This window comes from Palaemon carinicauda, chromosome 6 (assembly GCF_036898095.1).
Source record: "Palaemon carinicauda isolate YSFRI2023 chromosome 6, ASM3689809v2, whole genome shotgun sequence".
Taxonomy (NCBI): domain Eukaryota; kingdom Metazoa; phylum Arthropoda; class Malacostraca; order Decapoda; family Palaemonidae; genus Palaemon; species Palaemon carinicauda.
In genome coordinates this window covers 152,899,333-152,916,048 of record NC_090730.1, presented here as the reverse complement: position 1 = coordinate 152,916,048, position 16,716 = coordinate 152,899,333, and the positions used below count along the sequence as shown (strand labels likewise).

General features: G+C 43.5%; 1 protein-coding gene across 5 annotated transcripts in view; it reads left to right on the top strand.

Annotated features, from left to right (window-relative positions):
* LOC137642739 (uncharacterized) overlaps window positions 1–16,716 on the top strand; it is a 69,594-nt gene that overhangs the window by 9,164 nt on the left and 43,714 nt on the right. For all 5 annotated transcript variants that reach the window (XM_068375572.1, XM_068375575.1, XM_068375574.1 and 2 more), the window contains exons 2-3: window positions 1,145–1,716; window positions 14,969–15,293. In XM_068375572.1, coding sequence (XP_068231673.1) covers window positions 1,523–1,716; window positions 14,969–15,293 — 519 coding nt within the window. In that variant the 5' untranslated portion in view covers window positions 1,145–1,522. The remainder of the gene's footprint in view (window positions 1–1,144; window positions 1,717–14,968; window positions 15,294–16,716) is intronic.

Here is a 16,716-nt window from a genome sequence, read left to right as displayed (position 1 = left end):
TATTTCTTTTCCTCACTGGGCTATTTTTCCCCTTTGGAGCCCTTGGGCTTATAGCTACCTGGTTTTACATGTAGAGTTGTATCTTACTTGGTAATAATAACAATAGTGCTGATTTCTTCTCCTATGATTAAGAACTACAGGCTTGTATAGTTAGGAAAAATACAAATTACCTCCAAATTTGTGATAACTTTTGCAATTGATGTTGAAAATGCCTTCTGTTCAGTACATAGCTGTTGTTGCTTATCTAAAAGTAAAAATATTTCCCAGAAATAATGGACCACATGATTGGCATGTGCAGCCCATCCATGTACTGATTGTCGGAACAGATGAGCAATAAGATAATGAATTTTTGTGATTGAACCAAGCCACGGTGGAGCAAAAACCATTTGAGGAATGTTGAATAAATTATTGGTAATTAATGATACCTTAATAGTGACCGACAAAAATGCCGTGCGCAGCATAAACATGTAGCCTGCTGCCTGTCAGAACAGAGGATCATTGAGATAATGTTTATTTGTAAGCGAAGCGAGCCACGGTGAAACAAGAACCATCCGAGTGATGTGATATATATTATTGGCAATTATTATAATTTAATTTCCCACCACTCACATGAATCGTATATTTTTCCAATGGATTGTCTTGCATATATTTTTCCAATGGACTATTCTGTAAGATTTGACTAACTGCCTCGTTGCCAAAAATCAATGACATCCTAGCTTGCGCCAAAGAATGAGCTTACATAATAAACTAGGGTTTGTTTAGTAAGCCTACTAGAAAATTAGAAGAAGTTAACTTTCACTATTTTTCCTAATTATGTCAACATGAGTCCTTTATTGTACAGTATATTTGATTTCTCAATCACTGAGACTGGGAAACAAAACTGGCTTGATTATATCATACAGGTAGATGGAAATACTGTACCTTACTCACCTACTATTTGTTAACAGCATTTCAAGTATAGTTTCAATGGCCATCCCAGTTTGCTTGCGCTCTTCTTATACATAAGGCCTTTAGTTCGTATATGCTAATCCTCATTAAAATCTGCCATTTCTAATTTGTATTTGACAAAGCACAGAGTAAAGTGCCATATACCAGTGATTGATTGTCAGACATCTTATTAATACTTTTTCCTTTTTGTTTACAGGTTAAAAGCTGCCATTTACAGAGTAAAATCCCAAAGCACAACTACATAGACATGCAATTTTGTCTTGAAGTTTTAGATATCATTTAATCTCTGCAACCAGTATTTGAATGTAGATACCCTGAAAAATGTTCATGTGGAAAGGTGGGCGTCTTCTGTTACTTACTGTTCAAGTACTCCAACTAAAAAGGTGTTACATTTATTGAGAAATGGGGCATCAGTCATGTTTCCCTTCTGCTCCAATTTGAAGAATATCTATGACTTTTATATTACTATTGAGAAGCTAACAATAGTTGCTAGTTCCTGTTCAGTGATTTTTTAACATTCCTTGTCATGAGAATTATATATGGTAAAATAGAGAATAAATAATTAAAAAGTAAGATGGATAAGTGTGTGGTATGCGGTGAGGCGGATCAGGGGAAACCTCTGTACAAGAAACTTGGATCCGGTGAATATAATGTGGAAGTTATTGTTGCCCTACGAGATCTTGAATTAACAAGTCTTCCTGAATCTGCGAAAGCCGATCATTATATCTGTTGGGATTGTGATGAAACTATTCTACAGGAATATGGAAGGTATGTTGAGTATGCTAATATTTTTTTTTAAGAAATCATTTAGTATTTTAATGTTGTGAATGTAATTTTTTCAATATTAATCTTACCCGATGATCATGTAGCTGTCAACTCCGTTGCCCGACAGAAATCTACGGTCGGGATACGCCAGCGATCGCTTATACAGGTGGGGGTGTACTCACCAGCGCCATCTGTGGTCAGGTACTCCAGTACTTCTTGTCAACAAGACCTCAATTTTTCCTCTGTCGTGCCGCCGGCAAGACCTACATGGATACGCTGTTGTTTTGGCGTCTTTGTTCACGGTTTTGGTGAAGTATTTGCTCTAAAATTTAGCCTTCGCTATACAGGAAGCTTTTCCCTTAGCTTAGATAGCTTTTGAAATTAATTTGGTTTATTGGTTAACGATCTTTGCTTTACTTTGGAATTCCCCCTTGACTGTTCTCTAAATTCAAGATGTCCGACCACTCTCAAGCTCCTAAATTTAGGCGATGTAGTGTTAGGACTTGTAATAGGCGTCTTCCGAAGGCCTCTGTTGATCCTCACACCGTTTGTTCCGATTGTAGGGGAAAATCCTGTCAATTGGAAGATCGATGTGGGGAATGTGCTGGGCTTTCGGAATTCGATTTTAATGAATTCCTCAAATATACAACTAGGTTAGAGAGGGAGAGAGTTAGGAGGAGTTCTTCTCGCTCTTTGGTTTATTCCTCCCCCCATGCCCCTCAACCTTTTCCTTCCCCTGTGGTGGTGACCCCCGAACCTGCTACGAGTGCTCAGCCTGATATGACGGATATGTTGCGTGCCATTCAGGCTCTTGGTGATAAGGTGGAGTCGTTAGTTAGTGACCACAATCTTCTCTTGGCAGATGTCAAGGAACTTAAAGTGAAGAGTGCAGTGGGAAGTGTTAGTGCCAGTGCTGTGCCTAGTGTCAGTGTCAGTGTTGCGCATGAGGATACTTCTGTGCGTGCCAGTCGTCCTCCCAGTCCGGGACCTCTTGCAAGCTCCCAAGCCCAGGGGAGAAGCAACGTCGAAGGGCAAAAGGGTTCGGCAGGCCTTGATCGGCGCACAGTTGTATCCTCAGTGGTTGCGGGCGTATCTGATAGAGATCGTCACTTCCACTCCCAGACGAATGCGCCCTTAAATTCCTCGTCTGCGGAAGAGGTTTCCAGGAGGAAACGGTGGACCCAGGTCTCACGACCTCTCAAACGTAAGGTCCCTTCCGAGCTAGTCCAACGGCCCAGGTGTAGCCACTGGGCCAGTTCGGACTCGCTGCAGTCATCTGATGACTGCACACCTCCTAAGAGAGGTAGAGTGGTGCCTCAACAGGCCTCTGCTCCAACTTCTGTGGACCCCAAGTGGTCTATGCTGCAGACTATGCAGTCTCAGCTTGCGGCTTTGATGCAGGAGTATCAGGCAGAGAAGGTTAACACCCCTCCTCCTGCGAGCGCTCCTCCACCTCTGCGCAGTCCTCCCTGCCAGACGCATGTTCTTGAGGCTCCTCCTGCTTCTATGCGTGAGCTGCCGCATCGGGAGTTGCCAGGTTCCAGCACTATGCAGCAACCTCCTCTACCCATGAGGCAGGAGCCTCATGCTATGCGGCAACCTCCTCAACCCTTGAGGCAGGAGCCTCATGCTATGCGGCAACCTCCTCTACCCATGAGGCAGCAGCCTCATGCTATGCGGCAACCTCCTCAACCCTTGAGGCAGGAGCCTCACTCTGCGCAGCAACCTCCTCAACCCTTGAGGCAGGCGCAACCTTTGAGGCAGGAGCCTCATGCTATGAGGCATCCTCCTCAACGCATGCAGCACGAGCCTCTTACCATGCAGCAGCCGCATTCTTCGCAGCATGAGCCTCATCCCATGCAGCATGAGCCGCATACCATGCAGCATGAGCCTCATGCCTTCCAGCATTCGCTTCTGACCACTTCGCTTACTCCTCAGACCACCGCAGAACCTCCCTCACTCCAGCCCTCTGCCTTTGTCATTGCCAGCCCTCAGTCTATTCAGCAGAGGCATGATGACGGATCCGCAGGTACGCATGCACCCGTTCTGCAGGATTCAGCCATTCAGCCTGCCGCTCTGCCTTTACCTCTCGCTACTCAACTCTCAGGCGATGAGGTTTCTGAGGATGAAGCTGCTCATCTGGATGATCCTACATCTGATGTGGAAGGACACAAGTCTTCACCGCCTTCCTTAGACTTTCGCAAGGTCCTGGCTCTGTTCAGAGAGTTGTACCCTGAACACTTCGTGTCTGCAACCCCTCGTTCTCCTCCCTCCGAGTTTTCTCTAGGCATGCAGTCTACTACGCCTGCCTACACCAATCTTGTCCTCGCCAGATCATCAAGGAGAGCTTTGAGGGTTTTAGGGGATTGGTTGCAGTCCAAGCAGCAACTGGGAAGGACCTCTTTTGTGTTTCCTCCTCCTAAGCTGGCTTCTAAGTCGGGCGTCTGGTATGCCACGGGAGAGGAACCTGGCTTGGGGGTTCCTGCCTCTGCCCAGGCCGACTTCTCAAGTTTGGTTGACTCTCCCCGCAGGTCGGCTATGAGACGCTCGAAGGTATGCTGGTCCTTTTCTGAACTGGACCACTTGATGAAGGGAGTCTTTCGCGCCTTCGAAATTTTTAATTTCCTCGATTGGTGCCTGGGGTCTTTAAGCAGGAAGACTGCTCCTTCTGACAAAGACTCGGCCATGCTACTCATGTCCAGTATGGATAAAGCAATTCGCGATGGTTCTGGCGAACTTGCGTCTATTTTTGTCTCAGGAGTCCTCAAGAAAAGGGAACATCTATGCTCCTACTTATCGACTGGTATCACCCCTTGTCAGAGGTCAGAGTTGCTGTTTGCTCCTCTCTCCAAGTACCTGTTTCCGGAGGAGTTAATCAAGGGGATGGCTGCGGCTCTTATCCAGAAAGATACGCATGACCTCATGGCTTCTTCAGCACGTAAGGCTAAAACCTTACCTTCCGTGCCGAGATCTTACCGCACTCCTGTGGCTGATACACCTGCTACCAGATTCATTCCGCCCTTTCGTGGTAGAGCCTCCAGTAGAGGAGGTACCCGTGCAGACAGTAACCAGGGCAAGTCAAAGAAGGGTGCCAAGTCCACGAAAAGCAAGCATTGACTTCATTCCTCTCCAGACAGCTGTAGGAGCCAGACTCAAGACCTTCTGGCAAGCCTGGGAGAGCAGAGGTGCAGACGCTCAGTCTGTGAAGTGGCTAAGGGAGGGTTACAGAATTCCGTTCTGCCGCAATCCCCCTCTGACCACTTCTCCCATCAACCTCTCTCCCAACTACAAGGAGAAGGACAAGAGGCTAGCGTTACAACAAGAGGTGTCGCTCCTGCTACAGAAGGAGGCAGTGGTGATAGTTCGGGACCATCATTCCCCGGGCTTTTACAACCGTCTCTTCCTGGTGGCCAAGAAGACAGGAGGTTGGAGACCGGTGCTGGACGTCAGTACGCTCAATGCTTATGTCACCAAGCAGACGTTCACAATGGAGACGACGAAGTCGGTCCTAGCAGCGGTCAGGCAGGAGGACTGGATGGTCTCGTTAGATCTGAAAGATGCCTACTTTCACGTTCCCATCCATCCAGACTCCCAACCTTTTCTGAGATTCGTCTTTGGAGAGGTTGTGTACCAGTTCCAAGCCCTGTGCTTTGGCCTGACCACGGCACCTCTTGTGTTTACGCGACTGATGAGGAATATTGCGAAATTCCTTCACTTGGCAGACATCAGAGCCTCCCTTTATTTAGACGACTGGCTTTTAAGAGCTCCCACAAGTCGTCGCTGTCTGGAGAGTCTCAGATGGACTATGGATCTGCCCAGGGAACTGGGCCTCCTGGTCAATTTAGAGAAGTCCCAGCTCGTTCCTTCCCAGACCATCGTTTACCTGGGTATGGAGATTCAGAGTCGAGCTTTTCGGGCTTTTCCGTCGGCCCCAAGAATCAACCAAGCCCTGGAGTGCATCCTGAGCATGCTGAGGAGGAACCGATGCTCGGTGAGGCAGTGGATGAGTCTAACAGGGACTCTTTCATCGCTAGCCATGTTCATCGAGTTAGGGAGACTCCACCTCCGCCCCCTTCAGTACCATCTGGCAGCTCACTGGAACAAGGATATGACGCTCGAGACGGTCTCAATTCCTGTTTCCAAAGAGATGAGGGCTACTCTAACGTGGTGGAAGGACAGCATTCTTCTCAAGGAAGGTCTTTCGTTAGCTGTTCAGACCCCCGACCATCATCTCTTCTCGGACGCATCAGACTCGGGCTGGGGCGCGACATTGGACGGACAGGAATGCTCAGGGATATGGAATCAGGAACAGAAAACGCTTCATATCAATTGCAAGGAGTTGTTGGCGGTTCATCTGGCCTTAATGAACTTCAAGTCCCTCCAGCTAAACAAGGTGGTGGAGGTGAACTCCGACAACACCACAGCCTTGGCGTACATCTCCAAGCAGGGAGGGACTCATTCGAGGAAGCTGTTCGAGATCGCAAGGGACCTCCTCATTTGGTCAAAAAGTCGAAAGCTCACGCTGGCAACGAGGTTCATTCAGGGCGATATGAACGTCATGGCAGATCGCCTCAGCCGGAAGGGTCAAGTCATCCCCACAGAGTGGACCCTTCACAAGAACGTTTGCAACAGACTTTGGGCCCTGTGGGGTCAGCCAACTATAGATCTGTTCGCTACCTCGATGACCAAGAGGCTCCCATTGTACTGTTCCCCGATTCCAGACCCAGCAGCAGTTCACGTGGATGCCTTTCTGCTGGATTGGTCCCATCTCGACCTGTATGCATTCTCGCCGTTCAAGATCATCAACAGGGTTCTTCAGAAGTTCGTCTCTCACAAAGGGACACGGCTGACGTTGGTTGCTCCCCTCTGGCCTGCAAGAGAATGGTTCACAGAGGTACTGCAATGGCTGGTCGACGTTCCCAGGACTCTCCCTCTAAGAGTGGACCTTCTGCGTCAACCTCACGTCAAGAAGGTACACCCAAGCCTCCACGCTCTTCGTCTGACTGCCTTCAGACTATCGAAAGACTCTCAAGAGCTAGAGGCTTTTCGAAGGAGGCAGCCAGAGCGATTGCCAGAGCAAGGAGGATATCCACTCGCAGAGTCTATCAATCTAAGTGGGAAGTCTTCCGAAGCTGGTGCAGGGCCAATGCAGTTTCCTCTACCAGTACCACTGTAACCCAAATTGCTGACTTCCTGTTACATCTAAGGAACGTTAGATCCCTATCAGCTCCTACGATCAAGGGTTATAGAAGTATGTTGGCAGCGGTTTTCCGCCACAGAGGCTTGGATCTTTCCTCCAACAAAGATCTGCAGGACATCCTTAGGTCTTTTGAGACCTCTAAGGAACGTCGGTTGTCTACTCCAGGCTGGAATCTAGACGTGGTCCTAAGGTTCCTGATGTCATCTAGATTTGAACCGCTACAATCAGCCTCTTTCAAGGACCTCACATTAAAAACTCTTTTCCTAGTATGCCTAGCAACAGCTAAGAGAGTAAGTGAGATCCACGCCTTCAGCAGAAACATAGGTTTCACATCGGAAACGGCTACATGTTCCTTGCAGCTCGGTTTTTTGGCTAAAAACGAGCTTCCTTCACGTCCTTGGCCTAAATCGTTCGAGATCCCTAGCCTATCTAACTTGGTGGGTAACGAGCTGGAGAGAGTACTTTGCCCAGTCAGAGCTCTTAGGTACTATCTGAAAAGGTCAAAACCTTTACGAGGACAATCAGAAGCCTTATGGTGTGCTGTTAAGAAGCCTTCGCTACCAATGTCTAAGAACGCAGTTTCTTACTACATCAGGCTTCTGATTAGAGAAGCTCATTCTCATATGAAGGAAGAAGACCTTGCTTTACTGAAGGTAAGGACACATGAAGTGAGAGCTGTGGCTACTTCAGTGGCCTTCAAACAGAACCGTTCTCTGCAGAGTGTTATGGATGCAACCTATTGGAGAAGCAAGTCAGTGTTCGCATCATTCTATCTCAAAGATGTCCAGTCTCTTTACGAGAACTGCTACTCCCTGGGACCATTCGTAGCAGCGAGTGCAGTAGTAGGTGAGGGCTCAGCCACTACATTCCCATAATCCCATAACCTTTTTTAACCTTTCTCTTGATTGCTTTTATTTTTGTTTTTGGGTTGTACGGTCGGCTAAGAAGCCTTCCGCATCCTGGTTGATTTGGCGGGTGGTCAATTCTTTCTTGAGAAGCGCCTAGGTTAGAGGTTATGATGAGGTCCTTTAGTATGGGTTGCAGCCCTTTATACTTTAGCCACCTAAGAGTCGTTCAGCATCCTAAGAGGACCGCTACGCTCAGTAAGGAAGACGTACTTATTAAAGGCAGAGTAATGGTTCAAGTCGACTTCCTTACCAGGTACTTATTTATTTTTATTGTTATTTTGAATAACTAATAAAATGAAATACGGGATACTTAGCTTCTTGGTTAACATGTATACTGGTCTCCACCCACCACCCTGGGTGTGAATCAGCTACATGATCATCGGGTAAGATTAATATTGAAAAATGTTATTTTTATTACTAAAATAAATTTTTGAATATACTTACCCGATGATCATGATTTAAATGACCCGCCCTTCCTCCCCATAGAGAACCAGTGGACCGAGGAGAAAATTGAGGTCTTGTTGACAAGAAGTACTGGAGTACCTGACCACAGATGGCGCTGGTGAGTACACCCCCACCTGTATAAGCGATCGCTGGCGTATCCCGACCGTAGATTTCTGTCGGGCAACGGAGTTGACAGCTACATGATCATCGGGTAAGTATATTCAAAAATTTATTTTAGTAATAAAAATAACATTTTGAATCTTATTTATTAGTCTGATTTAAGACCAAATAGCTAATTCTTTCCCCTCAAATTTTTCTTTTATTTCTTTGGGTGTAGGTTGGGTAATGTCAGTGAGTTGTTCAACTAGTTAATTTTGTTATTGGTAGAAAAACATTGCAGGACTTTTAGTAGTCAACTACTGCAACATTTATTCCTTTTTCTTATTTTTTATTGGTTCCTATGTGAATAAAAATTGCCATACTTTAATTGGGGGTATGCTTTCAGCATAGCTGGAAGTTGATTGTTAAGATTTATAAAGAGGCTAGAAAGTTATTGGATCCTTTAACTGGCCAGATAATACTACATTGGATCCCTCTCTCTAATCACGGCTTATTTTTCTTTGCCTACACATCAGTAGTTGTGATGGGTAACCAGCACTGAGTAGCTGCTTTCTGTTAGCTGTGAGAAAGTACAGATATTCTCTTAACACTGTCAACTGGTAATTTCAATCTTTTCTTTTTATACTTTTAGAAAAATTTTGGCAGTTCTTTTTGTGTGAGGCATATTATCGAAGAAGAGAGGTTTTGCAGTTTTCCGATAATTTTAGTTGACTGGCAGTTGTTTGTAAAACCTGGCGACATGCACTTTCTTATTCCCGTTGCTCTTTATTCCCTTGCGAGGGGGAAGATGTGTCTGCTGCCATAGAGTAGAAAGGTAGGGGCACCTCCCTTCTTGTCAGCGTCTTCCCGTGTCTGAGAAGTGCTCAAGACGTATCTCGTGGTGTTCTCTCTTTTTAAAGTGCCTTGGATTATTTTCCTCAGATTGTCGTCGCCATCTGCTAGAACCCACACAACTTTGTCTCTTCACTCGCTGCTGGATGGAATGGAAGGGCCTCACCATTTTTTTCCCCTTTTAGGACAAAATCGTAGTGACTGATTAATTGAAGTTGCGTACATTATGTGTGACTTTTACCATTTTCTCCCCATGGGAGAGACATTGCCGGACTCCCTTCACTGAAGACAAAGATAAAACGACCAGGAGAGGTGACAAAACAACATATAGGAAACCCGAGTGTTCTTCGTCTTGTCTCACACTGCCAATCTGGATGGAAGGGTTCTGCTCTTGCTACCTTTTATGGACTAAGTCCTTAAAACTGATTGATTGGAGTAGCGATCGTGTGACTCCTACCATTTATTTTCCCTTGAAAGAGACAAGGTTACTTGTGCGCTCTCTCCTGCGAGCACATGCTCTTGGGGAAGTGAGTGTGCCAACTATCATGCTACTATTAGCGCCTTTAACTCTCCCTGTGCTCCCTAGTTTGGTCACAATATTTCATGAGTTCTCTCATGTGCGTGCTCTTGCTCCATGGAGAAGGAGGATAGAAGACAGCCCCCTTCTGTGCCTTCACATTTTTGCCCACCCTAGAGCTCTCACCTCTGTGCCCACCTTTTTCTAAAAGTGCACATTAGCCTTTTAGTAATGCTAGACTAGAGTTCTACGTTCACCAGAAAGTTTCACAATGTGAAAGATATGCGCCGGGAACGTACCTTCCCTCTTAGTACGTATCGGTATGCAGTACAGGTTCCCACACTGGCTACCCTTGCTTGTTTATCAAAAGAATGAGTGCATGCTCTTCTGATAGGACTTTTCTTCCTGAACAGTACTGTATCTCTAAAGAAGAAAGGGAAAAAACTTCTTACTGAGAGTCGTTCCTCTTGGAACAAACATTGTTAGATGCTGTTTTAAAACTGTAGTCAGTCTCATACTAAATACAGTGCCCTCATGAAAAGGTCTGATCAACATAATAAGAGAGGCATTATGTACCAAGAGAAACAGTACTTGCCATGATTATCGGTGCACATCGAACTGACACCAATCCACGTCAGTTGGACGTCTAGTACAATCTTACCTCGTTGAGAGGTTATATTTCGGAAATGCTTACTTCCCTAAGAATATGTTTTGGTATGAATTTGAGGTGTTCATTGTGCATGCTTGACACTAGGTAGGGAAGGTTGGGATGTAGGTGAACACCTTTTTTGTTCCTATATTGAAATGTAGGATTGTTCCTTACCCTGTGCCTTCTGTTGTGCTTTACATTGTTATTTAGTGACTTTTGGGTCACAGAACTGCTAGCATCTGCGTCAGTCCTGCTCTTTTATTACACAATATGGGGGAAGAGACTCCTGTGACTTTTCATTTCTTACCTTCATGAGTGCCAATGTTTTATTCCAAGGTTGGTGTATCCCACAGGAAATCTTCAAACTTGCAGCAAATGTATTTATGTTGACCAAGCTGACGTAAGTCACTCTCTATAGTTTATATATGAAAAATCTCTTATGAGGTTGTTACTATTCTTGAAATATTTTGTTTTAATTGTTCATTACTTCTCTTTTACTTTACTTCTTTATATCCTTTTCTTACTGGGCTATTGTTTTCCCTGTTGGAGTCCTTGGGCTCATAGCATCCTGATTTTCTAAGTAGGGTTGTAGCTGAACTAGTAATAAAAATAATAATACTGCGATTAGAAAATCAATAATAGTTACCTTTATCAGGAACCATACAATCATTACCTTGATCGGGAACCCTACTATGATTTACCTGCTATCGGGAACCTTACGTTTATTTACTGTAATTGTGAAGATTACTTCCAGTTCCCGTAATTGGGAAACATTGGATCGGTAACCTCATGATTTGTAATAACGATGGGAACTTGTGCTTGTACCTCAAGTGATCATCACCAGGGAACCAGTTCACCTTTTCCTGTTACCCATTGCTTCCCAGTGCTCCTACCGCCAAAGAAAGGAGGAAGGTTTCACCTAAACACTGATCAATCAGGCATTCTCTCTAGACTTTGACCGGTGCCTCTACATGGTATTGCTCGGGTTGGGGAGGAGCACTGTACTAAATCATAACCACTGGAAGGATTTTCGGTATGAGGTTTAAGAGCTCGTGTTCCCAATATTACCAGTAAGCTCTCAATCTTGTATGGGACTGAACACGACCGCTGCTGGTCAGGACTTCTGTAGCCGCTCTTGTCCTTCTCCTGCCTTGTGACATTCCCGAGACGTTTTACGAACACCATCGCACGAGATATCGATACTTGCAGATAATGATCTTGACATCAAGATTTTCAATCCCGGTAGTGCTTGAAGAGTTAGTACAGCCTAATAGTCAGGTCTCCCTTGATATGATGGCAACTGGGAACAGGGAGAAAGTTGCATTTCCTTCCTATCTCAATGGCATTTTGATCTCTCCTTTGTAAGAAGTGTCTCAGGGTGTTGCCTGCCTTGTGAAGGTGAAAAGGGAACACTAATCCTGTGCCCAATCAGTGGCCTCCTATTGATACAAGTGTGATAAGGGCACCAACAGTTCTTGTTGGGGACAGTTAACATTTTAGAGCACAAAACACCCCCACACCTTCCTTCCATGGTTGGATCTGTTGTGTCTTATTAGAAGGACGAGACAAAACTTTAAGAGACATAAAGACTTGCGTGTGTGCCACAAAGCACGCACACTCCAATGTAGAAGAGTTCTTGGTTGAGGCTAACCCTCATCCTTTTGTACATACACCACAAAAATCCTTTTGTACATACACCACAAAAATGCATCTAATTTTTGGATAAGGGACAACATCTTCATGATCGAGTGCATGCATACTCCCCAGAGCTCACTTATGCTTCTGAAGATGAGCAATCTCTTGAAGTGGACCCTCATCCTAGCATGTACTCCCCATAGTGTACCTAGACTTCTGAAAGCAAGCTAGCACTACAGGTGGACCCTCATCCTCGCACGCCGGCTCCCCAGATCGCACTTGCGTCAATGAATAAAGCTAGCTCGTTAGGTTGATGCTCGGCTCTTCTAAGGAAGAGCTTTCATATGAGGTTCATACTTATTTCATCGGCTCACCTTAGATCACGGCCAGGCTTCTGTATGAGAGCTGGATTATATGGTTTCTCATTTCTGCACAGGCAGCTGGGGACACCTACACTTGTTGGGATAGAAACTCTTTCTCGTGCATGTCCTCCTCCCACCACTCATTTTTTTAAAGAAGACTTCTCGTCTGGGGTGGATCCTCATTCTTAATTCGCAGGTGCTGCAAAGCATTGGCATTCTTCAGAAGATGCACATGCCACAAAAGTGCTTTTCATCCTTTGGAAAATGAACTTTACTGCATATAAAGTTGAAACTCTTGCTCTTGTACACACTCCTGTATGCTTGCAGGGTGCAATCACCTTACTGTACGTGCACGTGCTCATCTTTAAATTATTTGGAATTTTCCTAACTATACAAAACTTAGTCCTTTAAGTTATACTTCCCACCTCAACTGCCCTTATTAAAGGACTCGGGATTGTATACTTAGAAAAAATATAAATTCCTTACAAAATTTGGAACATTTCCAGGTACCCATCCACTGGGACTCAAAATTACTCGCTCTTCATTTGCAATAGGACAATCTTTTCAAATAGAGACTGTATACAGCCCCCAAGTTTTTATTCATATATTCACCAGTGTTTCTTAGCCTACTTGGTTGGGATCAGTCTTTATTATCTTGATGATTGGTTGATCCTATCATTGCTACAAAATTGTGATTGGTTTTCAATTTTTTCAAAATTTGGTAAAGGTCAGATCTCCTTCCCAAGCAGCAGCCGGCAGCATCGTTCATGATCAGCTCTGTAGTAGAGATTTTTTCTGCAAATCCTCATATCAACAATTTCAGTGGCAGTGGTAGATCTTTCTGGGTCATTTGTCATTCTTGGAGAAGCTTTATCTTGATAATTAGATACAGTACCTCTGTCTGACTTCAGTGGTACATGAAGATATACCAATCATCCTTTTGAGTGTCCCACACTTCTGGTACTGCACTGGCAAGATGTTTGCTCTTAGACAAGAGAATTGGGGAAGAGGCTCCTTGGTATTGCATGGATCCCTCATCCTTAGGGTATCTGTTCATCCTTTTACTTAAATTTCCTACTGTAACCACATCTCTCAGTCCTAGGCCTAAGGACAAAAGTGGCTGTTCTGTGACAGGTGGCTGGATGGGGCTTCCCCCTCATGCCACCTGTTACTAAACCAATTACTGTACCTCGATAACGATTCAATGGCCATTCCAATGCTGCAGAAGACATACCCCTGTTCTAAAGGACTCAGGCTTGTATACTATAATTAGAAAAAATGCAAATTTGAATTTTTTTATGATTTTTAATAGTGACTCCAGTGGAATGTGGCCATCCCCATTGATTAACCTTCGGTCAGTTTCCTCTTGTTTTTAGTAATCTAGTGCATTGTTGAAAATTAACAGCTAAAAGCCTACCTCCTGGTTGTCTGTGACTCAGAAAGAGAAGTATCATTAGTTGAAAACTAATAATATTGCAGTTGTATTAATTTAGGATGAGACTTTCTTTGCTGTAGTGATGCGTTGAGTGTGTGATATCGTCATCATGGAATGCCCCTCTCGATCTCTTATAGAGGTATGCATTACAATTGTGTCAGGATAATAAGGGCTGGATTTGTGGTTCCTTATCAGGCATCCTCAACGATGTTATTCTTTGAATACAGGATTGAGGAATGAGCTGGGGCTTTTGATTGTCCTGCAGGAGCCAGACAATCACCCGGGAACTTTACAGAATCTAAGGCTATTATTCCTGGGTTTGTGACCCTTCTGTCGTATTTGAGTGCATCCCTAAAAATCTCTGTTCCTCATTATGCAAGTTTCTGACTCTGGCTCTTAAGATTAACAACCATTAACATTTTTGTAGGAAGAGCCACCTATTCGTTTTGAACTAGAAAGAATGGGTTCTTGGTTTTGCAAGCACTCTTCAGTTGGAGACTGCTAGGAATTAAGAGACAGTAGTTAAGGCTTGCAAGAAAGTTTTTCTTTTTTTTTGTGTGTGTGTGTGTGTGCACAAGGCCCCTTGTTTCATGTACAACTGATATTCATCCTGATAATATTATAAGGACAATCAACAAGGTTTCAAACATACTGACTGCACTCTTTGTATCGGTTGGAAAATCTGGATTCTCAGTGCTTAGAAACCAGCAACTTCTCTTGAAATGTGATGTAGGCGAGTGACTTTGATTATTGCCAGACTTTAGGATACAGTTAGGTATACAAGCTATTTTTCATAGGTCATTCATTCTTGTTCCAATTATTGAAATGATTTTATATTTTATGAGAAATTATGCTATTTATTATATTGAATATTAAATTTGGACATGTAATTATTTTTTTAACTTAACAGACATTGAAAAATTTAATTAATGAAAAGGTCTCTTCAGAATCTATGCATTTCAAGAGCAATAAAACTTGGTATAAAATACTGTATTGTTTTGTATCCTATGAAACTGTAATTTAGGGTTTACATTTGCTGTTGTCAGTAGTGTGAGTAGATGAAGTAATGACAGACAAGATTTCTAATGATTATTTTCATCTTCACATTTGTTCTGGTTTTTATGTGTTGAATAATCATTTGAAATTACGAACAGGTATCTGGAGTATGAAGAGAAGAGGAAGGTGCAAGAAAGCAAAAGCAAAGAAGAAAAAAGAATGAGAAAAAATGAGCAGCAAAGAAAAAGAAGATCATTAGTTACTGAGAAGCCTGCAAAACCTAAGCCACCTGTAAAAACAGTACCTGAAGATGTTTATCTAGCCAGATTGAAACAAGTAGAGGTTCAGAAAAATAATGATCTGCACAAAAGTACTCACTGTGTCATTTGTGATTGTACATTTGAGGTTGCAAATCGCGGTTTTTATCGACACACCCTCAAGAAGATGGTCAATGATGATATGGATGTGGCAAGTGTTATGGAGGTAAGTTCGAAATTTTGTTTTACCATATCCATTACTATTCTGTATTCAATAAAATCCTAGACACTTCAATCAGTGTTGAAGAGAAAAGAAAGTAAATGTAATCATATAACAATTACAGTTCACGAAGTTACTATTTCTGTCTCGTGTCTGTATTGCTGTTCTGTGTTCTCTGAAATTGCGTGACTATATGACTAATGTTCTAGAATTGCCTAATTCATGTAAATAATTTCAATCATATTTAGTAATCTGTACTTTTATTTGATTCATTTTCTATCGGCTCCCTAAAAGATTTTTTCCTACGCAAATACAAACCATTAACCTTTTATAGGAGTTTGAATTCATCGAAGCATGAACACTAAAATTCGACAAGGTAGTTTTGTGGCTGCCTCTATGGGGACTGAATTTGCCAAGAAGAAGGCTGTGATGGATTCTTCAGTATCAGTACTAGTGAAGCTTCTTTACTTATAGTGCTGCTCTGCCTGCTGAGTCTCCTTGGATTTGTTTAGGGCTGCGTCCACTGAAGGAATTAGATAGGGGGAAGAGAGACCCCAGCTTGGGTTCCTCACGATCAATAATGACGACCTGTACCCGAGGAAGTTGTGGTCTTTCTTGATCACCACGGATGCTTCATCAATGGAAAAGCTGTTGAAGGTGTAGGCCAGTACAAGGACTACTGAGGCTTACATCTATCTTTCCCGTTTCCTGTCACACCTATGGAGCTGCTGGCCATTTTGGCACCTGTTGAAGAGCTCCCTGTGGTATCTTCCTTTGCTGGATCAGCATTGTGGATCTCCAGGACCTTGATCCCTTGATCCAGAAGATGGCTGGCAAAAAGAAGCTAATGCACTCTTTCCTCTTCTAGTTCTTTCATCCGTTTCCTCTCCCTCGTCTCCAACTGATCAATCAGACGTTGCTATTTCTGCCCAGAAAAAAAAAAGAAATTGTTTAAGAAGTCCTGGAAGATCGATCTACAGGAGTCTTGAGATTCAGACTGATTTCTTCTTGCTTACGTGTGAGAGATGGTGTGGTGCAGAGAGTCATTAAGATTTAGGTGTCCTGTTACACATGCCAGTGGTGTACACTCTTACTAACTTCCTTCGGATCAGTCAATTCCTCTCATTATTGGGATCAGCAATATGTTCCGCAGTCTCGATTGTGTTCTGTGAGACTGTTCACCTTTTGAGCAATCCTATACAGAAGGTTCTCAACTTACAAACTTAATTGGTTCCAAGAAGCTGTGTAATTCGAATTTTGTTCTTTCTTTTGTTTGTTTGGGGTAGGCCTGACTTGAATCCCATGCCTATGATTTCCAGCTACAAAAGTGAAAAAATAGTCGGGTTCCATATAAAATAGATATCAGGTTATTACAAATGTTGTTATGCTTATTGTATTAAATGATATAATATTGTTCTATTACAGTATT